Here is a 26,321-nt window from a genome sequence, read left to right as displayed (position 1 = left end):
CCGCGGCGCTAGGCAAAGAGCCGCTGTCCGGTAGTGTGGTGCGGATGCAGACTGGCAGTGCCGAGGCCGACCCAGCTGATGCCGATGGGCAGAGAGGGGCTGTGCTGAGGTTGAGTAGCCAGCGCGGACAGGGCCACAACAATAGAGGTCTCCCCTTTCCTGTCCGGCGTCGAAGAGCACGATGCAGTACAGAGATGATAGCATACACGTAGCTATTTAAACATGAAGGTAGTGTGATGGTTTGGTTTCTTCCGCAGGTGTTTGCAGTGGTGGCCAAGGAATTGATACAGAAATAAATTGGTTGGTGCACAATCGTTTATGGGGAGTCGAAGAGTTGACGGCATCCGAGTTAGGAAGCGCAATGGATGATGGGCGGAGGTGGGTTGCGTTTCCCAGGAGGCCAGGAGGCAGGTGGAATTGATGATGCATTTCTGTTTTTCTTTTTCCTCTTGGTGCGCAAGAGAGGCTGCAGTAGGGCAGGAGTAAAAGCGGATGACGTGGCGTAAGGATATGCTAGAGAATTAGGCTAGTGGGGTTTTCATTTATAGGAGTTATAGATTTGTCTGCTTTTTGGATTTTCTGGAAACTACATTATTGTTGGCTTTTTTAGAACCAGCAATGTTGAGCCCCCTTCATCACTGCCTGTATGGTTGTGCCGGTTCAAAAACCAACATCGGTGAGCTTTTTGAACTAATAGTGATTTATACATATGTAGTAGTGATATATAATATAGATGGATAGAAAATTTGCAAAGCTACATCTTAGTATAACCATAGTGTTTAACAGATACAACAAAGAAACAAAGCAAACCGTGAATCAACAAAAAGCACACAAGGAGCATAGGAATTCTGATACCCCACCGAAACAACATGACACAACCCAAGGTTGGTGAACCAAAGAAGTTTTAGAGGGCTTGCCCATAGCCAAGACTGAGCCAGTGGCACGATATTTGGTAGCGGAGATTGGGAGGGGGCATAGCTACAAGGGACCTACAACCGGTTGGCAGACCAACGGGTGAAGTGCGATGATTAGCGAGCGTGTGAGGGGTGGTGGCTCAGGCGAGCATGCGAGGCATGAAGGCTACAAAGCTCCTGACAACAACCGGTGAGCGTGCGAGGTGCATATATGGATCGATTTTTGGGGCACTTTTTGCCTTCTCACACGCAATGCATCCTCCCCCTCCAACACTTCCTCTACAATTGTTGGTATAAGCCCTTTTGCTCCTATCACCTCCACTAACTCTACTTCATTGAACCTCAACATCCCTTTCATTCATGTCATATTCTTGTTTCCCCTTGTATTATTAAAAATTATAACTTCCATTTGTTAATTCGCTATTTATGATAATAATTTGAATTTGACCTTATGGCCTTTTTATGAAGGATATGGCAACCAAAACAGTGTGACCATCAAGTCCTTGGTGAGGCAAACCACATCTTGCTTGATTTGCTCATTCTCCATTGCAACATCTTGTGTGCATGAATGTCACACCCAGTTTTAAAATAAAACCAAATGCACATCACCCACTCTAATCCAAAACTATCAATTCATTGTGCAATTGTTCGATTATTTTGAAGAAACACGTCAGCAGAGTTCCAGGCTAGATACACAACACAGGAAAGACTTCAGGAGCTCATCAAGGAGAGAGCAGCCTACTGGAAGCAGCAAAGCAAGCAAAAAGCAATAAAAGAAAGTGACACCAACACTGCCTATCACCATGCCAATGCAACTCAGCGACTAAGGGGCAACTACATCAGATTGCTTCGGGTTGATCAGTAGGATGTTGTTAGCCACTCCGGAAAACACAGAAGCCCTCACCAGATACTTCAAGTCAATCATCAGGTAACTGGCGTCTCCACTGTGGCAGATTTAACTGACCTTTACTTAACAAGTGCCCAACCAAGCAACACCCTGGTCAGTGCTTTCTCTGAAGAAGAAACCAAAGCTGCAATCCTGGCAATGAAAAGTAACAGTGCTCCTGGGCCTGATGGGTTTGGCCCAGCTTTCTACAAGTTGACCTGGCCCCGAGTCAAGTTGGAGATCATGGAGTTCATGCATGCTTTTTACAGGGGAGAAGCACAACTTGAACGCATTAACAGATCACACATGGTCCTCTTACCAAAAAAGGTTGCAGCTGTTGAGGTTGAAGCCTTCAGACCCATCTGCTTGCAGAACTGTAGCTTGAAAATCCTGTCCAAGGTCTTTACTGCAAGACTACAGAAATAGATTCCACAACTAATTGATATTCATCAAACTGGTTTTATAAAGGGAAGGTCCATAATAGACACTTTCATATATGCCCTCGAATTAGTACAAGTCTGCCACAAGAAGAAGAGGCCGGCAATCGTGCTGAAACTCGATTTTGTGAAAGCCTTTGATATAGTGAACTGGGATGGATTATTTAGTGTCATGCATGCTAGAGGTTTCTGCCATAGATGGATAAATTGGATGTCAGACATCCTGAGCTCCTCTGAAACCTCACTCCTGGTGAATGGTTGCCCGGGTCTGTGGATTACTTGCAAAAGAGGATTGTGTCAGGGAGACCCTATCTCCCCTTATCTCTTTTTGCTAGTCGCTGAAACCCTACAGGGGATGATCAGAAACTGCACTGCAATCAGACATCCAACTGAAGATGCCATGTCGTGTGCTGTATTGCAATACGCTGATGACACGCTCATTGTGTTCAGAGCAAACTCAGCAGCAGCAACCCACCTCTGGGAAATTCTAGACAACTTCGCCAGCATCACTGGCTTGCATATAAACTTCTCCAAGAGTACCCTAGTTCCTATTCATGTTGAGCATCCGGTGCTGAACTCCTATGTTACCATTCTTGGCTACAGAAAAGAAAGTTTCCCGCAGCAGTATTTGGGACTTCCACTCTCAGTGAACAAGCTACCAGTATCAGCTTTCAGCCCTTACATTCATAAAGCAGATAAATATTTGGGTTCTTGGCAGGTAAACCTACTCAACACCATGGGAAGATCAGTACTTGTCAATGTCGTGCTCGATGCCTTACTTGTGTACTTCATGAGCTCAATGCAGTTGCCTCCTGCAGTGATCCAGTAGATGGACAAAAAGAGATGAGCTTTCCTTTGGTCAGGGGATGTCACCGGACACTCTTCTGCCTCTGCATGTTTAGTGCCCTGGATCAATGTATGCAAACCAAAAGATCAAGGCGGCTTGGGAATTAAAGATATGGGAACTCAAAACATCTGCCTGCTTCTGAAATTGATCCACAAGCTCCACTGCCCAACCTCTTCTACTTGGGCGCAATGGGTTAAGGAACGAACTTCAGTCATCACTCTTACTGGTGAAATTCACGGTGATAACTGGAACACACTGCGCTCAATCCTACCGCTGTACCGAGCAATCACCACTGTGAACATCGGTGATGGAAAATCTGCCTCCTTCTGGTATGATGTATGGGCTAGTGAGGATGCTTTTGATGAATATACCCGGCGCTGCACAGCCATTGTACCTTCAAGAAGGCCTCTGTCAGTGAAATGTGTCCATTGGAGTTCAAAACACACTTGTTTCAAGACTGTCCGCTCAGGCAGCAAATGACCTTCTCTCCATCTAGGAAAAGATCTCCAACTTTACCCTAAGCCAAGATCGTGACAGGAGAACTTCCTTGTTCAGTAGAGGGGAGCACAACCTGGATAGCGGGGCAATCTACAGGATGCTTATGGCCCGTGGGCAAACCAATGATGCCAGGGCTGATTTTATTTGGAAAACCCCAGCACCTCCAAGGGTGCAATTGTTCATTTGTCTACTCCTTCAAAGAAGAATTCAATGTCGGTCAATATTGTTCAAGAAACACATTGTCGATAACCTCTCCTGTGAGATATGCCAAACGGCTGAAGAATCACCTGAACACATCATGTGGGGCTGCGACCTTGGAAAACAAGTCTGGAGCAAGCTTGGGATTGTCTTCCTACAAGACTCTGATGTTTCGGCCCTGTACTCGATCTCCCCACCGACGGGTGTGCCTCTGGACCTGTTCCCAACCTTCATTGTGCTGGTTTGCTGGCAGATATGGAAAGCAAGGAATGCAAAAATCTTCAGCAATGAAACACAAACCCTAGCTCAGGTCCTTACCCTATGCAAGCTTGCTGCTCTCTAGTGGAAACACAGGCTGCCACGCCGTAAAAACCAATCACTGACTCTTGGTGCTCCGTCTTCCAGATGGCGAGACAAGGCCAGAGATAGAATGTCTATTGTTGTACCTTCTAATGTTGTCTTGATCACGATGTTGTGATCCTCAATCTTTAAGCGCTATGCTAAGCGTGTACATGTAATCTAAACATCAGCCGTTTGGGGCATTTTAATATATAACCAGGTGGGGAGCGACTCCCCTCCCCCCCCCCCACCATGACCTGCTTGCGCCCCTGCCACCCCGCCGAGGTGAAGTAGCAGGCCTAGGCAGCAGGGGTCCTTGAAGGATGCCCTTACAGAAGGCAGTACAGCCGGACATGGTGCCGTCCTTGCCATCTGTGGCCTCCTTCTCGATCTCCAGTATCTGTGGTGTCGATGTCCATCCGGTGCACCCTGTCAGATATCTCCTCCACCTGGGGATCTGCTGGCAGCTGAACCCCCAGACCAAACAGGACATCCTCCCCTCCCAGGAGGTCAGAGCTGAATGCCCCCATCCCCATGTCACCCATAGTGATCGGTGCAAACGTCTCCGAGACTGGCACATACCTCGGCGACTCCAATCTGCCAGTTCCATCTTCAGGTGAGAAGCAGATCATAGGGTGTTGGTTGTCATTCGCTGGGACTCATGAACCATTGGATCAAACTCCTAGTCCCAGTGGAGAGGTCCTTGGGCTTGGGCTGCAACGTTCTCAGCCAGTAGATCCAGGAATTGAGCGCTGCAGGCAGATCCGCGGTGTGGTGGTGACTGCGAGCGACGGCGCTCCCAATCTTCAGTTGTGAGTTTGTAGGATGTCGCGCTCCCATCTTGAGCGCAAGGGCGATCGGCACAACGTGCGCCCACGCTCCATGGGCTCCAGCGCCCCTAGCTAGTACGGACACGGTTTGGCGATAAGTTGGCGGCGAAGAGCTGCCGAACTCTGGAGGACTGTGATACCTCTTCTCGAGGTCTGGGTCCCCTCCCGTCGTCGTCATCGTGTCTGCGCACCATGGCAGATGCTGGCGGCCGGCAGCCCCCAGACTAGATACGCCTGCCCTGAGCCGGCCTGCCATCCAGGAGGCCACGTGCCCAGTCGAATGGGAAGAAGCACGGACCTATTTTCAGGAACCTACAAGCTTCAATACAAGGATGTCTTCAAAGCTGAATTTGCTCTAGTTATTCTATGGACAAAAACAAATTTCATCCTCTTATTGATATAGGTCGAGAAACATGTGTAATCCTTTTAATCTTCTTTGTAACTTTTTTTATTTCTTGCTTGTTGTATTTGGAGAACTTCTTTGCAATAAATTCTAGTGGGGGTCAAAATGGACCGATGGATTGCTTCACTCACTAACATCATTAAAAAACAAATAAATAGAGGGATTCCAACCATCAGAGCAAATTTTTTTCTCTTTGTTATGTTTATTACAAAAACAAATAGATAACCAATTTCTAGATTATGGAATAAAACTGCATGTTATAACAATAAGAATTCCGCGGGCTCTTTCCACTGCCTCATGTTCCATTCAAAAAAGTTATCTCAGGTGTAGTGTTTTTGTTCTTTTTTGTGGTACTGGTGTTTATCCTGGATCTTCTTCTTTATTAATATAACTAGAAAAATATCTCGCGCGTTGCTGCGGGAATTTCAAATAATTTAAGAAGAAATTAGACTATTTATATTTATAGTTATATGAATGAAATTATCTTAAATTAATTTTTGTTGAATGATTTGACACATCAATATGAACAACTAAATGTATGTTAGTAGATAAAGAGATGACTATCATAATTACATGTGCTAGTTGGCTATAATTGCAAGTTTTAGTGGATTGTTGATGTGGATAGCTTACATGTTGAGAGAAATCTCTAGTGGGGTTTAGCTTTATAAGAGTATAAGATTAGTTGCTCTACTAGTGGGTTCATTTAAAAAAATGTATACTCGCAGACTTGATCATTTGTGAGGTTTAGAGCATCTCCAACAATTTTGCATTTGGGGTTTGTATTCTTGTAATTTGCCATAAATTACAAAATGAGGTATCTAACGGTTTTGCATTTAGAGTTTGCATTTTAGACAACTTGGCAAATGAGAGAGCAAATTTAGCATAATTGCCAAGCCGCGGATGGCTTGGCAAAAGTCCGATCGTGCGTGTCTCCCGGTCCCCCGCGCGATCCGGACTTTTTTTCGCGTCATATATGCTCCATCGATCGCGATAGAAACCCCCCCGGCCCTCCACGCGCCGCCATCCGCAGCCGATCAAAGTCGCGAGGGACTCTATCGCGAGCATCGGTCCTCTGCGCAGCCGATCGCGACCGACTCCATCACGCGGGAAATGGCGGCGACCTGATTGGCGATAGAACTAGCGGCGATACAATTCGTGGCGCGGGTACCTGGGCGCGCGAAGAAGTTGACCGTGCGGGAAGGAACCGCGACCGCGCGCCACAAGGAAAAAATTCACATTCGTGTCCATTTTGGGTAAATGTCAAGTCAATTATGCAAAACCCTTGGAGATGGCCTATTTTTAGACTTTGCATTTTGTTTTGGGAGTTTGCAAACAACAATAAATGTTAAGTCAATTATGCAAAATCCTTGAAGATGCTCTTAGGCAAAATCCTGCCTCTGCTATTGGATTGTCACTTGACGTAGACTGGACCATGAGCATGCCGAATCATTTTCCAGGGAGCCCATTTAGCCAAATGGAGGATGAAAAAGTATAGAGAGATCCAGCTTCTCCATTGAGACAAAAATCCTCAATTTTGTAAGAGCTCCGGTAGATATTTCTAGCAAGACAGTATCAACGAGTACGAGTCAACACGAACACAGCATGCTATGTCATGGGATCTCACTACTAAGGCCTTGTTTAGATGCGCATATATTCATCTCAATCCACATGTGTTGAAGTATAGATTGGAGTGGAACTAAAAAGTTTCACTCCAATCCTCTTCAACATATGTGGATTGAAGTAGATACATATGCATCCAAAGGCCTAAGACTGAACTAACTCAGAGTATTGATGCCTGCAGAGAAGCTCTACAGTACTCTTGTATATATGTACAGGAATGCAATTTAATCATCATATAAGTATAGCTTGTTACATGAATGGTGGGGCCTCCTGGATGATGCTCGTCGAAGAAGCTCCTAATTGCAGCCTCTATAATTGGCACTTGTGACTCTTCGCTTCTAGAACCTTTTTCAGATGAAAACCTTTTTCAGATTTGGCAGGTGCTCGATGGCGTGACAACATTATTGACAAAGCTCCTAAGAGTAACCCAGACAGATGAAAACCTTTTTCAGATTTGGCAGGTGCTCGATGGCGTGAACATGCGAAGCTAGCCAAGCATACGGCCTTCTCAACAACAGCAATGCATGATTCAGTTCAATGGCTTCTCTTCCACCCCCACCATGAAGTCTGGCGACATAGTTGAGTTCTCGCACATGCAATCGAAAGCAAAGGATCTTGACCATGGGCATTGCTCCAGCCTGAAAGTTGAAGGGGAGGCCGGCCTAGGTGCTGCAAAGTAAGAGCCCTGAACACCGTGCCCCTGCTGAAGACAATGCCACCAGCAGGAACATGGTTCGCCTTCAGCACAAGACGGGTGAGTGCAGGTAAACCTGCAAGAACAGCAATGCCATCCATATCCAACTCGTCAAGGTGTATTTCCAAGATCATGAGCGTGCTAAGCTGACCAACCCACGCTGGTAGCCGCGGAAACTGGAATTGTAGGTGCAGTTCCTCGAGATGGCAGGCAGACAAGCGTAGAGAGTTCCACCCGTCAGAGTGACCTATCAGAGCAAGTATTATAAGTCCTACTCAGCAGACTGTAACGTGATCCACGTCATCAAAATCCTATGTGGTAGAGAGAGAAATAAAGAAAGAGAAGGAAGCCAATGTTTGCCTTACCGTCGAGCGTAGCGCATGTACCGAGATAAATGGGTTGCATGCACCATGCGTGGACCAATAAAATATTGTTTCATCCCTGCTATCCTACTAGTATTAAATGTTAACCGCTCACCTCTAGCCCATCTTAGGGCACTCACAATGCAGACTCGATCTATCATAGAGTCTAAAGTTATTTATTACTTCGAATAATGTGGACTTAGAGTCTAAATAAGCTCATCGTCCAACCATTAAGTTTAACAAGCTGGATGATCATGCTACTGTTCACAAGTTCATTGAAATAGCTCTGTGCAGTTGCCAATGCATCTCTCCCATCTAATCCACTAACAAAACCTTCAGCGGCCCATTGCATAACTAAGTGGTTCACTTCAATGTCATGGTCCTTTGGATACATACCAATATATAATAAGCATGTCTTGAGATGATGAGGAAGATATGTGTAGCTAAGGTTTAGTATCTGTCTCATCCCTTCTAAGGATGGAGTTGACAGATTGGAGCGTAGAGAATTGAGGACATAGTTCCATTGGCACACTGATCTATTGGATTGACTAGCTAAAAGGCTAGCTGTACTGACGATTGCTAGTGGCAGACCACCACATTTTTGTAGAATTTTTTCAGATGGTTCTTCAATTGACTGAGGACATGCATTTACTGACCCAAAAACTCTACAATGAAACAACTCCCTGGAATTATGATCATCAAGAGGTTTCATTATGTAAACAAAGTTCCACTGAAAATTGCAACATGCCACAGCCACCCTTTCAATTCGCGTAGTTGTCAACACTTCGCTACCACAGTGGCCCTCAGGGAAAGCACATTTAACAATTTCCCATGCAGATGCATCCCATAAATTATCAACTACAACAAAATACCTGCCAAATATGTTTGTCGATATACATATATTAGTATGACACGTGAAGTAAAAGTCTTCTGAATACATGTTCAACTTTAGCCTCCAAAATTATAAGTTCACTAGGTAAATACCCGTGCGTTGCAACGGGAACATAAAATACTACAATAACATATCCCTCTAGGGAATTCAAAAAAGATAGATAGTTAACTCTAACTTTGAATGCGAAACTAAAACATCTATAATGTAAGAATCTATATTGCAACCGTGATAATTAAATATTAATATAATATTACATACTCCCTCCATACCTATAAAACAAGTTGTTTTAGACAATGGCACAGTCTCCAAAATCTAAATTTAACTTGTTACTTTTATAAAAAAATATTTATCAAAAAGTGGTATAAAAATATTTTTCAATACAAATCTATTCACATGGTTTTCATATTTTCAAACTCAATGACTTAAAGTTATTCATAATTTATATTCTCAATGTTTAACCCAAACCTTGTCCAAAATGACTTGTTTATAGATATGAAAGGAGTAAGTCTTTAAGAACAAGTAGAGCATTAAATATAGACTAAAATAATAATTTTGTACAGTTTGTCCATAATTAGACAATATTTATATAGATAAAAGAATAACTAATTATATAGTTTGTCTGTAATTTGCGAAACGAATTTTTGGAGCCTAATTAGTCCAAAACTTTTTGAACGAAGTGTTACAGCGTTAAAATTCAAAAACTTCGAATCTAATCCAGGCCTAAGGCCTTGTTTAGTTCATCCCAAAATCCAAATTGTTTTCAAGATTTCCCTTCACACACATGCATGGAGCGTTGAATATAGATAAAAAATAACTAATTGCACAACCTATAATTTGCGAGACGAATCTTTTGAGCCTAGTTAGTCCATGGTTGAACAATAATTATTAAATACAAAAGTGCTATAGTGTCAAAATAAAAAAAATAGATCTAGGGCCTTGTTTAGTTCACTCTCAAATCTAATTTATTTTAAGATTTCTCATCATATCGAATCTTGCGGCATATGGAACATTGAATATAAATAAAATAAAAAATTAATTATATACTTTGTCTTTATTTTAAAATTTCCCGTCATATCGAATATTGCGGCATATGAAACATTGAATATAAATAAAATAAAAAACTAATTATATATTTTATCTGTAATTTGCGAGATAAATCTTTTGAGCTTAATTAGTTTATAATTGGATAATAATTTTTGGTCTCAGAAACTAAACAAGGCTTTAATGGGGATGTGCCCATGAGTTAAAGTGCATGGAAACCAGTACCTGCATAATGCATGAGAGTATACATTTGCAACATGTATGAGACGTCTGATTTTTCATATCAGCCAACATGTTGCTAGGCCCTAGGCAGCAGGCCTAAGCACCATCATGCTAGGCGCTAGGCAGCAGCAGCAGACCTCTAGCAGTTGGAGCAGTAGCGGCAGCCGGCAACACAGAACAGAGGAGGCAGCCGGGGCGAGCGAGCGACCAGGCGGGTGAACGATTTGCTTTCGTCCTTTTTAGTAGTAGGATAAAACATGATATCCGCCTCTCAAAAAACCACTCATTTGGACAAAGATTATGCAATATACATACCACACTTAATCATTTATTGAATTAGCTTGCCAAAATTCCCAGATCTTTTTATTAAAGATTGCAAGACTAGCCACTTACCCAGGTGATATGTATTGGAGATTATCACAACATACAGACGAACCTCAAAAACTTCTTGTATTTGGATCAGAAAAGTAAAAGAAATAGATAAATTTGACTCTATATTTCTTAGTTTTGAAATTGTGAATCTACATGTAATTTAAAATTTTGAAGAATTGAAATATAATATACTTCCAACAATGCTGCAAATTAAGATGATGGCTAAAGAAGTGTATACTGTGTAGGGGTGAGGTACATTTGAACTTCAATCCATACTGCCATATAACTAGGTCCATGTGTATACCACCCTTGGCTCTTGCACCGATGCATCATCCACCTTCGTAAACCAATTCAGAGACAGGCACACACAAATTGGCTAGACTTATTATAAACCTCTTGTCACAATAAATCTATAGTGAATCACAAAACAAACCAAAATAACAACAAAAGGATACCAACCTACTTTGTCAACAAATTAATTATCTCTTCCTCCGGGCCATCAATACCAACAAGTCTTGATGATTGCGCATAAAGAGCAGTCATCCGAGGGTCGACAACAACATTGCTAGATCTAGATGTGCAGTCATCTAGTTTGTACCTCACGTGAGGACTGACAACAACACTGCAGTTGACAGTTTGGCACGGCCGCACCTTCTTCCGTCCTTGGTCGTCTAGCCTTGACGTCTTCACAGGGTCAAAAAAAAAAAAACTTGGCAACTTGGCAGGCCACGTACGGGAGGTCTGCAACGACTTCGGGTCTCTGTGTTGACACTTGACAGACACACAGTTGTGGGCTGGAGAGCCATGCTACCTCATTTAAAATGTATCTTGCACAGAAACAGAAACATCCTTTGTGAAAATATCAATGTTCCAACCCCAACTATCTTGCCAGATCTTTTAATAAAACAGTAAGTACAAAGCTGGCTCAAATGGCCCTAGTTAACAACATAGTCTTCGTCGTCCTCGTCCTCGTCATCGTCCGTTGTGGATTGGTATGATCCTCCATGTGAAGAGTCCGAGGCATTCTGTAAAGCATCGCGTGTGAATCGCATCAGTGATACGGTTTCCCCAGTGTAAAATAAACTGTTCTTTCGCACGAGAGTAATGTAGCAGTGACTTGTTTATCTAGAAAACCAACAGTACCAGCTAATGCAGCCGAGTACATCATCAAAATGCCATTTACCTGGTGTGATGCCGAGTCCTCAGCCACTGGTTGGGCGGCACAAGGCAATGGATTATGCTGCAGATGAACATGCCAATACGAAAATCGTTTGGATAAGAAATCATTAGGGAAAAATAAGGAATCAATTTTGATCTCTGTCATGTGTGCACCTGAGGAGCTTCCGAGGACACAGTGCCTAGCATCCTTTGCTCCAAGGACTGAAACCTCTTCTCCCAAGCTTCATTTAATTGCTGTGTTGCCTGACTAATCATCTCCTGCACTTGGTCCTGTGTGAACATCTCTTTCTTCGTTACTTTATCTACACAAACTGGGGCAGATTTTGCCATGGCACCGATTTGGGCTTTGTCAATGATGCCCTGGAGTCTATAGTACCTCCCACGTTTCGAGCCCCCTGTCGCCTGCTGTGCCCATACAAGATTGAGATCTACTTCAGTATCACCTGCCTCCAAATGACGTTTGAAGCGCTCCTGAAAATATAGTGGTGTGCAAACACAAATGATCTTCCAGGTAACAAAATCAAACTAATTTCTAAGACACTCCTCCATTTGAAATTAGAACCATTTTGTTTCGTTAAGACATACTTTTGACCAACAAATTCTTTATTTATCAATACATGATTTCTGAAATACAAAATTAACGTCATTAGGTTCGTCTTGAAAAATACTTACTTATGGTTATGATATTGTATCACGTAAATGACACACTAGTAGAGTAATTGTCAATCAAATTCTTGTCCAAACAAACAAAATAGTCCTAATTTGACAGAGGGAGTAGTTGATAACATGGAGATGTAATTATTAATTGACAAGATGCATGCCATCAAGTACGTACCACGGTTTTCTTAGCTTTCTCAGTGACAAATTCTCCCTTACCACCATCATGTTTGTGGGTCTTATTGAATACTTCAATATCTGATACTGGCTTTCCACCATTTTCTATTATCTGTATTAGTTCAGTAAGAATCATGAAACCTGTGACTAATAGTGTGATTCAGGCAACAATCTCAGTCTTACCATAAGTTTTCGGTGCATGGCTATGCTCCGCGAGCCTGCCGTGTGCTGGGCACAACCTCCTGTGTATCTGTTTTTCCTCTTCTGGGCCGAGACTTGCAGGACTTCTTCTGAAGCCCAGTGCTCACATAGCATTTCCCACCACTTTGGTTGCATCCATTCAGGGGGGAAAGGCTTCCACTGCAATGGGTCATCATCCTCACTCCCCGCTGAAGCTGGATTTCTGTGCTGCTGCTTCAACTCTTTCCCAGCCAAATTTGTCTGTTTGGACCTGGCAGCATCCAACGCTTCCTTAGATTTCCTTGATGCAACCAATTTCACCCTAACCTTTCGCTTCTCATCACACAGGATTGAATTGAATTGTCTGACTACTTTGCGTTCAAATAACTTCAGACACTCTGCTTCTTGCCCAGGGCACCACTTGTAGCGTTGCTGCAGTAATACAATAGAATGGTGTTCAGTCACACCTGATGAATTTAGAAACATGTCATTGACTTAAGAATCTTACAAGGAATTCATCCATAATAATAGCCCTTGTATCTGAATGATACTGGTGCCAATGGAGAATCAATTCTTCGTGGTGCACTTCCTTTGCAAGTTGATTAGCTGGCACGTAGGTTGATCCTGGGTGCCACTGCTTGAGAAGCGTAGAGATGGTGTAGGCCACCTTGGAACAAGGAGGTTCTACATCCCAGGTGTTGCTAAATACAAAATGTCAATATGTCATGTAAGATTATAAAGTACAAGTCATCCCCAGCATCTGGTGATATGCATATATATATAACTTACAAGACATACTCAATGTTATTTGGAGTTAGCACAGGCCTGTATGCTTCCTTACGTGGTTTGATGAGTTTTGTTGGGCCCCGTCCCCCGCGCTTTTTGGGTGGTCTGTTTATACATCCTATGCCAACAGATTGTGCACCCTGCGCATGCACAAGTAATCACCAAAAATGAAGAATGTTTGCAGAACGTAGACACCTCTTTTTAATAGAAATTAGTACATTGACAATAATGTAGACACCTCTTTTTAATAGAAATTCCATTGATAATGAGGCATTTCCACCGATGCCATTGGATTCAGTAAGGCAGTGACAAATACTTGAAGTGGAAAAATAATGGAGAGTATACCTGGGAATGGTGAGCTTCTAATGATTTGTAATGAAGTGGTGTTCGCTGAACTGGTGGTCCTGCATGACCAGAGAACATGCAACAGTGCTAGGTAAAAGAAAATGATGCTAGAGAAATATCTAGAGAGTTGAGGTTCAGAGTGGATACAGACTTGAGACAACAGAAGGTGGAGTTGCAACAGGCAAGGGAGTGGCGGTCGGCAGAGGTGTAGAAGTAGTAGCGTCCACTCTCTGGTTGGTACTAGTGTGGTGTTGTTCCACAAAATCATCCCCTTCAGTTAACAAATTCCTGGATCCCTTTGCTGTATTCTTGTAATGCCCCAAATATTTGTTGTGGTTAGACCCAACTTGCACCTCCTCTGACTGACTGACATGGCTAGGGTATTCTACATATTGCCTGTGCAGAATACCAGCCGGTGGATTCTGCTTCTGTTTGCTACTTTTATCAGAAGGAACTATGCCATTTAAACATTCCTGAGGCATTTCATGCGTTTGTACTGAACCGAAGCCCCGGTTGGCAAGAGAACCTGTAGCCACAGCTTGGTGCTGCCTGTGTGGGAAGCAGTCACTTTGAGATATACAATGATTGGTGGAGACAGGTGGCAAGATTGCACCAATGTTCAAGTCATCTGAGCTTGCCTGCGATGCCTGCTTCTCAGGCAAGACACTGGGGCACAACCTGGTGATGATTCTGTCAATATCTGAAGGATCAAATTGATTTTCATCTGGAGAAGAAGCTATCTGCTGGATAGGATCCCTGTCTCTCTTACCTTGTGGCTGCACATGCTTACTGTATGAAAGATGTTCTCTCGAAGAACTCAAATCCCCTTTTTTACCATTTTGTTTCTCAGCAGTAGTTTCACTGCTCTTTCTCCTCTTCAGATTCCATCCAGTAGTGTTACCACACGATTGGACTTCCACCAGTTCGGCACAAGCAGTTTGAATTGGGGGCTCTACTGTATCCTGCTCCACAATACCTGAATTGGCATATGTAGCCTTTTGGATTCCAATTCTTCTAACGGAGCCACTTTCATTCTCTCCATGCGCCTCCTCTCTAGAATGTTCCACTGTTACATTGTCTACACAAACAGATCTGGGAACAGTTGATAGCCTAGATTTCTTCCTAAAATCGTCCCCTTCAACAGTTTCATTGACTAACCTAATGGGTGACTCCCCTCTATGAAAATTGTGGCTTCCTACTTCCACTTGTCCTACACGAATTGCCCGGCTTATGGTCTCTTCCTGCACATGCTCCACAACAATGCAAGTGGAGAGAACGAATGTTACTAGCCAACACACCCTTGTATATACAGATAGATGTAACAAAAATACAACATCCCACTCATTGAGATGCCTCAAAATAACGAAGAAAACTATTTCAAGGTCAAGAAGCAACTTTAGAGAAAACAATCAATAAAAGTGTGAATGGTCCTCTAGTGGGCTGTTTTTTTCTACAATCAATAAAGGCAATTCGACAATAATGCATATAGGCTATGGGATTGGGAACAAGGAAGAAGATTACAGGAGAACCCTAGGATTATGTACTCCTCCAGTAATTTGTACTCCACCCAAAGATATATATATGCACTCAGAAATTTAACAGGTTAATTGTCGAATCATTGTTAGTAATAAGTCTATTCATGTGGCACAAAAGATTCAATCGAATTACTAAATTTATCCTTCAAATCCAACTTAGTTCATACTTAACCAATAGTTTGGGAAGACAAGCAAAAAGGTAATTTCTTTAGGGGACATCCAGAAGGCCTAATAGCTGGATTTTGCAACGGCGGAAACACTTATGCTCTTTCTTATGCAGATATTGTGGCACTCCTAAAGAAGCGGCAACTACAAATTCATGGCTAAGTGGAGAATGAAACCAGCATTTTCTGATTTTTACTGCTATCTATCAAACAAAGTGGATGAAACATTAGGAACTATCATGCTAAGCTTAGCTAGCAAGCACAAATTAACTGAACCATTCAGTACCTAGGTAGGGACTTGCAGATAGATAGAACATATTGCAAATGAAGGATGAAATCGATGCAATCACACCCAAGTCATACATTCAATGGCAACAGTCGTCCCAATATATAGATGTAGGTCTCAGGAAATTTCGTAGATATGAAACGCAATCTTTAGTTACTAGACATTTGCTGCTATTACAGCAAAAATTACGATTCTGTAATTGGAACATTTTTAGACGCTGACATATGCATTTCAGAATTTGCTCATTTGCATCCACTCCGATCCTTGGAAGGTGCAATTCGAAAGGCTCGAGCAAAGGTACCTCCAGCAGCCGTGAGGACGTGGGCGCGAGCACGACAGTTCCAGGCGGCGAAATGACCTGAACACCGCTGTAGGCAGCAAAGCGCTCGCGGCCGTCGACGTCAATCTCGGCGCCGCAGAGCGGGCACGCGAGGAGGCGGCGGATGCCCCGGGGCACGGCCAGCACGGCGCCGCATCCACCGCACGGGACCCGAGCGGGCGCGGCGGAGAGGCCCAGAGGAAGCGCGCGCCGCGGTCGCGGCGGCGGCGGAGGCATGAGCTCCGGCGGGAGCGCCTGCGGCGTGGCGCAGCTGGGGCAGGCGAACTCCGTCAGGCCGCGCTCCACCTCCAGCGTATCTCCGCACCCCGCGCACCGCACCTCCAGTACCCCCTCCTCCTCCATTTGCGCCGCCGCCGCCGCTGTTCCCGCCGGCGGTGCCACGTAGAGATGGGCTAGGGTTTGGGGTTTTTCTTTTATTTTTCTCGACGAGGGGTTTGTTGGGGAAAGTGCACGAAGCACTGTTAGATGAGCGACGAGACTCAACGGGGCGTTGTCGTAATTTTGTAGCTCCGACAGTCAGGCTGTCGGGTTTGGGTACGGAAGAGCGGGTAACTTCAAATAAATTGGCGGCAAATCTATTTTTCCATTTCTTTCGTGATCCTCACATGACTCTGTGACCATTGTTCAACTTCGGCGCCCCAATGCTCCCCGTCTCTACTCTGTCTCTCTCTCTCATGTTGGTGAGTGTGAAGAGTGAAATATGATTAAGCGCCTACTCCTATTTATTTATGTTATATCTTTTAGGTTTTTAACTTAAAAGCGGCCTTTCTAGCTTTTAGTTTATTTATATGTCGGTTGTTTTTTTATTGGCATAATTTGTGTTATGAAAGTCTATCAAACAAGTATGTTCAAGAACTACTTTTAAAGTCAATACCAGAGTAAAAGTAGTGAAGCTGAAGCAAATTATGGCTTATCCTTGCTTCATTATTTTTGAAGAAGCCAAAACCCTACTAAAAAGACCCTTGGCTTTTTAAACACATTAAAAGTTAGAAAAGCTCTTCTCGACATGCACAAGCTACCTTTTCAGCTTTTCAGTTTTAACTTTTGTGTGGCAGAAACCAACAAAAAGGTAAAACAAATAGGTCCTAAGTATCTCTTTAACATAGTTTCACTTACAGGCAACACTACATATACATATATATATACATATACATATACATATACATATACTCCTCCCTAACATCAACTAAGAGCAGGTGAGGCCACATTCTTTTCTTTTCTTCATCAACTCATGGTAACCATTGGAGAATCTAAAGCCGGTGAAAGACATGTCAAAAAAGGTCTGAGAGTATCTTCAAGAGCTCTTTAAAACAACTCTTTAATTCCTTTTTTGAATTACAGAAAAATAGTCCCACAACAAATTTATATCTAAATTCTCTAAAGATCGATACTTGGTAAATCTTCTCCAACTCCCAAATATGCACGTGCATTCTAGGCTACATATTGTGCCTCTCACGCGGTTTTTCCATGGTTTCTCCCTCATGTTTGGTTTTCTCGGCCCTCCATGGTTTTCTTCTTTGTTCTCGAATCTAGCTACCTCCTAGCCAACTGAGAGCTAGACAACTGGTTGTGGTTAGCTAAGGTGCTTTTTTGGCTTGCTAGGGGCAGTGGGGTTGGGCTGAGTGCTGAGTGCATGGAAAACACTTAGCAAGTTAATTTGTGTAATTGTGTTGCTTTAGTCATACATTTACACCTTGTTTGTTATAATATGTGTTTAGACATATTTAGAAATGATGTTGACCTTCTCTTTTATAACTATTTTTCATGATTTTCTTTTGTGGGTTGGAGGAGACTATATAGCTTAGGATAATAGTTATGATGAGCATGGAGCCAGATACTTAAACTTTTCTAATCGAGTTTTGTTTTGTTAGGTTGGCTATTTATCAATATTCCATGAATCATATATACTCGCTCTTTTTTTATTTTTCCCATGGTACATATGCAAATGGTTACGTCCATCTCGTTATCAGATGGTTATATTCATCTCGTTACCATCATTACCTGTTTAATCTTTGCACCAATCTTCCCTCCATAACTTTACCGACATCCTTGGTATGCAAATCTACAAACACATAGGGCTTTCTATGCCTACATCCTACGTACCTAGAACTCACACGTTGAGGCAGATTAAGGGCATGTTTGCTTGCATAGGTCAGAGAGTACACACCAGGTAGCTCAATTCAATCCTAGGTGTACAAAATCGAACGCATGGGATTGTTGTCTAAGCCTGGCAAGTTTCTTATTCCATGAAGCAAACAAGCCTTAAGGGCGTCATTGGTTTTGGAACATACCCAGCCTGGCTATAATAGCTTCAAACCAGGCCACCAGCGAGCGTTGTCAAGGTTAAATGTATGCAGGACGATGTTGTTTAGCCTATGTTTTATTCTAACCACTAAGTTGTTGTGAGAAACTATTTGGTTGCCTGCTTACCCATCCTCAGATGTCTTTCCACTCCTATCCTCAGATGCCTTTCCGCTTCATCCAATCCTCAGGTGTATCACACTGCATGGACCTATTGCAAGAAATGGAATTCATCCATGTTTCTGCAAAGCTAAGCCGAGACACACTCGTTGCACCTACCCAGGGCTCAGATCGTCAACCAAACAACTAAAATGTTGCACCCATCAAGCTTGTTTGCGCATGATACACCCAACTAATCACACAATAATGTGTGAGCTCTTCCACCAAAGCTCTAAACAGAAGTGTGACATCCTTTACCGACATTAAAAAAATTAAATATTGCATCTAAAATGAAACGGGTAGAAGTCAACTGATAGAGTTTGAGTATACTGTATCTTTAAGAGGGTTTTAGCAGATGGATACTTGTGGATATTGTGTTGGTGTGAATTGTTTTGGATCACTTTAACTCTTGTCTCTAAAAGCAAAATGAGCATTGAAATCTTAATCGTACTCATAACAGGTTTTCTTATATATACATCACCCATAATATAACAAGGGCAATCTGGCATCACAACTTTTGTGTGACTAAATATTTGTATCATTCTATTACTTGCTTGCTACTGCTAGGAAATTAAAGCAAATTGCACACATTGCCTACTATGATACTTATATATATTTGAAACAAGGGCTCTTCTCAAATTCCACTACCAAGTATGAAAAGTGATAAAAAAATACTAATCTCACAATTAACATCAACACTTCCCTAATCCACCATATATAGGGTTATTTTTGGTTGGTCTGTGTCCTATAACAAGCAGCCGAACAGGCCCTAATATCCCTCCACTTTGGTCAAATTCAACATTGTGGTAGGCGGGTCTCAAGACCCTTCTGTTGGTGCTTAACCCATAAAACACTCATAAATCCTTTATAATTTTTTTGTAAGGCCAAGGAGAGGAAGAATATAAGAGGGTGATAAGAAGATACATAAGAGAGGAGGAAATAAGAGGAAGAGTAGAGTAGATTAGGCACCCCATCCGTCCTTGATTGTAAATATTAATACAATATTGATAAATCCAAACTATGCAAGAAAATTTGAAGGCGTATTTTCATATTATAGGCCAATGCCGTTTTGGAATCATGAAGAGCTAGGCATCATGTCTTCTTCATGTTGTGTGGAAGACCTAAGCATAATCTTTTTATAAGTATCATCTTAATTATGTTGTGTAATACTCCTCCATACAAGAAAAAATACATTTCTAGCACAATGTAGTATCTAAGTTTGATCAATTATAGATAAAATGTCAATACTTATGATATCAAATAAATACCAATTGATCAATTACAAAATCTATTTTCATAATAAATTAATTTAGAGACATAAATATGCATAACATTCACTAGAAATTTGGCCAAACTAAACCACTTTTGCATTCTTTTTTTTGACAGAGGGAGTACTTCCTCCATCCTAAAACAAGTCTCCATCTTGCAATAGGAGAAGTCAATTAATCTTAATTTTTATTTTGCTTGAGCTTTTTGTTCTTTGCAAACCCTTCTCTTAGAATACATCTCCTACCTCAAGACCAAAACAGTGTGCCAGAACCAATAGCAATTAGGCTAGTCTCAATGCATGTTTCATGAGAGTGTCATGCACATTAAATAGGGTGTCATATAAGTAAAATTGCTGACTTGACAGGGTCATTAAATGAAGGAGTTTTATCGGATGAAAGAGGAGTTTCATCCCCATAAAACTTATGTGGCTCGGTTACCTATTTTATAGTCTTGGTAATTGTGCCATGAAACTATGCATTGAGACTGGCCTTATCCTCCCTCAAGGATCACCTCAGACAGGTCCAACAACTTTTCAAGGCTCTTTGGACCTCAGATTCAACAACAAAAAAATGGACCATAGCAAAGGTACACTATATATGAAACAAATGCTAATATTTCTGTAGCCACTAATCCTCTTTTTGCAGCGGACGATCAGCCATGGGCATAAACAGTAAACTGCTCCCAGACAATTTAGGCCTTGTTTAGTTGTGAAAAGTTTTTGGATTTGGACACGGTAGCATTTTCGTTTGTTTGTGGTAAATATTGTCCAATCATGGACTAATTAGGATTAAAAGATTCATCTCGCGATTTACAGGCAAACTGTTCAATTAGTTTTTGTTTTCACTTATATTTAGTGCTTCATACATGTGCCGCAAGATTCGATGTTACGGGGAAGCTTGAAAAGTTTTTTGTTTTTGGGATGAACTAAACAAGGCCTTAGCCAAATCTCCATCCCTGCCATTATTGCAGGTCCAAGGTGCTACGTTAATGCTGCCATCAGTGATCAGTCCAGATACTGGAGCAAACCACTCTAGGAAAGGTACAGAGTTGGAGTGTTTATGTTCTCCCCCAGCACAAAGACTAGCGCTCTATGTACAGACACAAGTCCAACATCCATCCTCCTCGGTGCTCATGGCAGAAGCTACGACACTAGCAATGGCTGCAATAATCTAATCTTCTGTTGCATGAAGCAACCTTCTGCTCCGACAATGAAACGATGGTCAACATCCTTAGCAGATTTTTCAGGAGCACTGAACCGTGGAACATTTAACCCTTCACCACGGATTTCAGATTTCAAACCCAAAGGATTCCTCATCAGGTGCTAAAGATCAACAGATGTGATAATTTAACAGCTCACAAGTCTAACATTGCACATGCCCCTTCAGTCCTACTTTCTTTCAGATTTTCTTGGAACCTTTCTCCCTCCTCTGTATAATTTATTCTTAATATTATAATATAATCGCTCATTATTAATTTTTATTGGATTTATAGAAAATAGTATCAGTATTTATATCTCAAATAGATTTTTATTATAAAAAATATATGACGTGATTAATCTAATTATGCTTATTTGATATCATAAATATTACTATTTTATAGGTTTGTTAACCCCTTCACCCTTTGCCTTATGCGCTCCATGAACAACCATGCTCATATCTCTCGCATTTCCTAGTTCTATATCATCATGGAGCCACAAGAAAACCACAATAGTTGGCAACGCACGTGTGTCTACTATCCTACTCGACACCTACTCCTTTTGCTCTTTCACCGCTCACCAAGAAGTGGGGCCCAGCCCCACCTGTCATGCCCCTCACAATTTCCTCCCTCTTTCCCTCCTCACAATTTTCTCCCTCTTTCCCTCTGATTTAGGACTCATAAGAGAAAGCGAAATCTAACCAATTATTTTGTGTAAGGGTACAATGGTCATTTATTCATTTTAAATAGTAGTTTGGACATTGTGTCTATACCTAGTAAACTGATGCCAAATTTGTTTCCATCCCCTAATATAAGTTGAACCACCACTAAAGAACACATTGAAGGCCACCCCCACTCAACCCGATAGATATTTTATGGCAAAAAATAGTCAAAATTTTCATATATTATCCTAAATCAACACATACCTTATATAATCATAAATATAATAAATAGTGGAGTAGCAATTTCCCAACCATACCTAAAATAGCATCGGACAGTAGCTACAATGGGTGATTGTTTCGTCCAATCTGAAAAGAGTGGTCCAAAACTGAAGCCACAAAGCAAATGCTACAATCAAAAAGGTTACAGAGTGACTGTATTTTGTGCCACAGAAGATCCAGCTCCTAACCTACTTAATGTTTTCCTTCTGCTATAAGTTTGGTGGTTGTCACCTAATCTCTCTTGTCCCTCCCAACTTTCCCCAATCTAACTAGATCTCTTGTCCCTCCCAACTTTTCTTGATGCATCATCGGCCCTTCGCAGTCGCCGCCGCCTGTGACGATGACGACGATCACATCTCCCTTCCAAGGTTTGCCTCCACCACCTATAGAAAGGCACTTCTTTTAAACTAACTTGTTGCACTAAGTTCTTGCTATATATCTTGGTTGTAGGGACGATATCGCAACCCAATCCAAGGTGATAGCATCGAGATGCTCCACTTGGGCGGAGATGGGCACGCACACATTCGAGATTGTCGGGTACAGCCTAAATAAAGGCATGGGCATCGGCAACTTTATCGAGTCAGCCATCTTCACCGTCGACAGACACTCTTGGGTAATCCGCTTCTACCCTGACGGCGCCACCGAGGGCACCAGGATGTTTGCTTCAGTTGCTCTGGTACTCATGGACGAGGGTGCCGAGGTGAGGGCATCCTAATGAACCAGATTAAATGTCAGCCAGAGAGTATTATGTGTTCTGAATCCATCGCAACCATATTTGTCGCACACAATTATTTTGTTGCAAGAGGAAGCAAGCTAGATCTTCAATTGTAAACTACTACCATGGGTATACCCCAAAGTAGACTGCCGACTAGCTTTCGTCGACAGTGGCGCGCCAGGTAGGGGTGTGCGTACAGCTTCCCAGGCGAGCCAGATGGTCATCATCCTTGACTCCACAGTCGTGGCGAGTGGTCTCACGTTCACCGTCGGCCAGATCACCTAGACCACCGGCTTCAACGGCTTCACCGCCACGACCATGGAGGAGGTGCAGATCCAATATGCGCCGATCACTTCTTCACCGACGTCGGCTGCGGCTCTAACCATGCTGGCTACGGCTTCGACCACTCCAGCAACGTCTCCGACCACGTCGACAAAACGTTGCCGCTTCCCTGCTATAAAGGGAGGCAGATCAATGACACCGATCTACTCGAGCTATTGACCAAGTTGTCTGGCCGTTGCTCTGACCACCTGTCATGTCGCAATAATGATCGCCGCGAAAAACGGCGCTACGACAGTCGCAATCCCGTCATGACAACACGTCAGAAAGCTCGAGAGCCAGACAATTTAGACAATTTTGTCACCACCGACCAAACTTCCGTCCAAAGATAAGTGTACTTCTAATATTTTATTAATTTTTGACATAATATTTTTAATATTATTATCATTCAAACAACTTTTTGTTAGCCGATTAGTTTTTTCTCCTACACGAGTTTTCTACAGCCGGCGGTGTCTGTGACTCCTCCCCACACGTGCACAAGATCCGCCCTCTACGTTTCGGGTGGTCGGCTGGCGAGGCTGACAATCCTACGCATGCCTAGGTTCCGCACCTCATGCTTGTTGGGCAGACCAGAGCTGGTACAAGCTCTAGGATGAATTAACTACTCGTATTAACTTTAAATATAACATAAAAGCTAAAATCATACACTGATGCTGATTTTTTATCTAGAGTTTATTTATACATCATGTACTACCTATTCTCTATATTTATTTTTTAGGAGTTTGACCCAGTCAACAAGCTACGCTCGGAGGCTCATCGGCCATTCCCTATGCTGTGCTCGAGAACTGCTCCGACCACCGAGCACGTTTACGTTCCGAACCATGCTCGGGGACATGTCGACTAGTCTCTACACTATGCTCGAAGACTGTGCCGACCACCGAGCACGTTTACGTTTACAACCACGCTCGGGAACTTGTCCACCAGTCCCTTTGCCGTGCTCGGGGACTGTACCAACCACCGAGCACGTTTATATTCTCAACCGTGCTCGGGGACTCGTCAATCACTCCCTACACTGTGCTGGGGGCATGCTTCGATCACTCTCTGATCACAGCTTGGGGACTGCTCTTCTCAGTTACATATGAATTAGACTCATATACAACTGAGGGGTGATTTTAATTTTTTAGACCTTGCTATAAGGCTCATACTTCGTCTTCCAGCAAGCTCGGGGACCATCGGTAACAATGCATCTTGCGATGCATCTCAGTATCCGAATTTCTACATGCACTTTTCTTTTAGACCCTGGTACCACGTGCCTACGTCACCTACTTTTAGGCTCGGGGACTAAGTGGGCACACTTCACCTTACGGTGAATATGCTTGTTTTTTGAAAGACTATATTTTTTAGAAAAGTAAAGTGGACACACTTCATCAAGAAAGAAATTTTTTCTCAAGAGCACCATGCATTATTCGGACAACCTGCTTCTTCGGTGTCAATGGTGGTCGACTGTCTTCCGAACTACTATCGCAACTATTCGAGCGACTTTTCCTGCTGGTCGGAGACGTCAAGCCTCATTGGTCGAAGAAGCTTAAGATGGCATGTCGCATCACAATACATGGAGCTCGGGGACTAGTTGTGGGGGTATAAACCCCTATATCATCATGGGTCGACATGGGCCGCACCATCGGAGATGGCCCAGCCCACAAGATGAAGAAGTGTGGCGCACGACGTGCACCATAAGGCTATAAGAAGATATTGTACCAAATAGAATAATTTACTTGTAACTCTGTCCCTTCACGATATATAAGGAGGGGCAGAGGTCCCCTAGAGGACAGGTCAACTCAAGTCAGAGATCACATTACATCTCATATCAATACAATTAGACGCAGAACGTAGGTATTACGCCCTCACAGCGGCCGAACCTAGACAAAATCCTTGTCTGTGTCTTGCGTCACCATCTAGTTCGTAGCTTGCGCACCTGTCTATCGGCAATCTACTACCTTGGGCATACCCCTAGGTAGACTGCCGACCAGCTTTCGTCGACAGATGGCTACATCCAGAACGATCGTATGGACATTAAATGTGATCTCATAGTCATCAAGGATTCTGAGATATGCAAAACCAAGGGGGGCTTCGAAGTTCAAGTGCCACCCTCAGATCTATCAGAGCATTTTAGTAGGTTGTTGTTGGACAAACAAGAAGCAGATGTGATTTTCAGTGTCCGAGAAGAGACTTTCACAGTGCACAAGATCATACTCGCCACGTGTCGACGAAAGCTAGTCGACAGTCTACCTTGGGGTATACCCACGGTAGTAGTTTATCGGTAGACAGGTGCGCAAGCTACAAACTCGATGGTGACGCAAGACACAGACAAGGAGTTTATCCAGGTTCGTGTTGGAAATAAAAGCAACTTAGCGATGCAGTGATTAATTCCGACAATAAGAAAAAGACTAATGACATGTATTACAGAAATATGAATCAAAACTAACACTACGATTTGAATCAAGTTCACGGGATCTAGTGCTAGCAATAGAAATGATATGAAACCAAACAACGGAGAGAGGATAGACATCCTGTAAGTGAGGTTGTCGGCGCGAAGGAAGAAGAGGATGAAGACGAAGACCGTCGATGGAGATCGGCGAACACCGGGCGTAGTGGGAAGAAGACGTCCAGCGAGCAGTCGCGACAGCGCTTCCCAAAAACCTGATACGCCCTTTACCCCATGCAAGGACGCGAGGAGACGTAGGCTTTGGAGCCTACTCTCCCGACACCGATGACACAGAAAAATCCATAGACCTCTTTGGTCAAGGCGGTGACCTGCTCCACCGTCTTATGTTTTCGAACATCCTCCTATTCCTCTCCTTCTATAAATTCCACATGATGTAAATCACTATTTCATTGAAACGCCAGCGGTCTTGCTTTGGCAGCCTGCTTGCCTCGGCTCCCACCATTCTGTCAAAGTGGCAAGGTCTTGCTATGGCCATTGCACTGAAAACTTTTCTCAAGACAACACCTGAGGCTTTTGCGAAGGGGCATAACAAGGATAGATGTAAGCTTGTCTCCAAATGATACAGAAGGCAAAATGGTCCTTGTGTGGCTAATCTCTCACTCGTACATTATCCACCATTAGGATTTTGTTGTGCAGGAGGGTCCAGGTGTGGATTTTATACTTATTTTCCGCCCGCGCCTTCCAGATGAGTTCATGATGGAATTTCCCGTATAAACCACAGAACTATATCATGTACATCAAGCGAGTGGAATA

General features: G+C 42.9%; 2 protein-coding genes across 3 annotated transcripts; one reads left to right on the top strand and one right to left on the bottom strand.

Moving 5' to 3' along the window:
* Positions 11,006-16,674, bottom strand: LOC8086055. 2 transcript variants are annotated; one of them, XM_021465856.1, is made up of 10 exons: positions 16,166-16,674; positions 14,031-15,120; positions 13,880-13,938; positions 13,538-13,674; positions 13,257-13,449; positions 12,752-13,180; positions 12,570-12,680; positions 11,888-12,205; positions 11,739-11,795; positions 11,006-11,580 (listed from the first exon to the last, which is right to left on the bottom strand). In XM_021465856.1, exons 1-10 carry the CDS (start codon positions 16,544-16,546, stop codon positions 11,491-11,493), a joined length of 2,865 nt encoding a protein of 954 aa, XP_021321531.1. In that variant the 5' UTR covers positions 16,547-16,674; the 3' UTR covers positions 11,006-11,490. The 2 variants fall into 2 exon arrangements, with proteins under 2 accessions (XP_021321531.1, XP_021321532.1); XM_021465857.1 differs by having other exon boundaries at positions 13,547-13,674.
* On the top strand, positions 22,324-22,842 carry LOC8086054 (BTB/POZ and MATH domain-containing protein 2). Its single transcript, XM_002445180.2, has 2 exons — positions 22,324-22,436; positions 22,519-22,842. Exons 1-2 carry the CDS (start codon positions 22,369-22,371, stop codon positions 22,781-22,783), a joined length of 333 nt encoding a protein of 110 aa, XP_002445225.2. The 5' UTR covers positions 22,324-22,368; the 3' UTR covers positions 22,784-22,842.

This window comes from Sorghum bicolor, chromosome 7 (assembly GCF_000003195.3).
Source record: "Sorghum bicolor cultivar BTx623 chromosome 7, Sorghum_bicolor_NCBIv3, whole genome shotgun sequence".
NCBI lineage: Eukaryota > Viridiplantae > Streptophyta > Magnoliopsida > Poales > Poaceae > Sorghum > Sorghum bicolor.
This window is presented reverse-complemented; position numbering and strand designations above follow the sequence as displayed.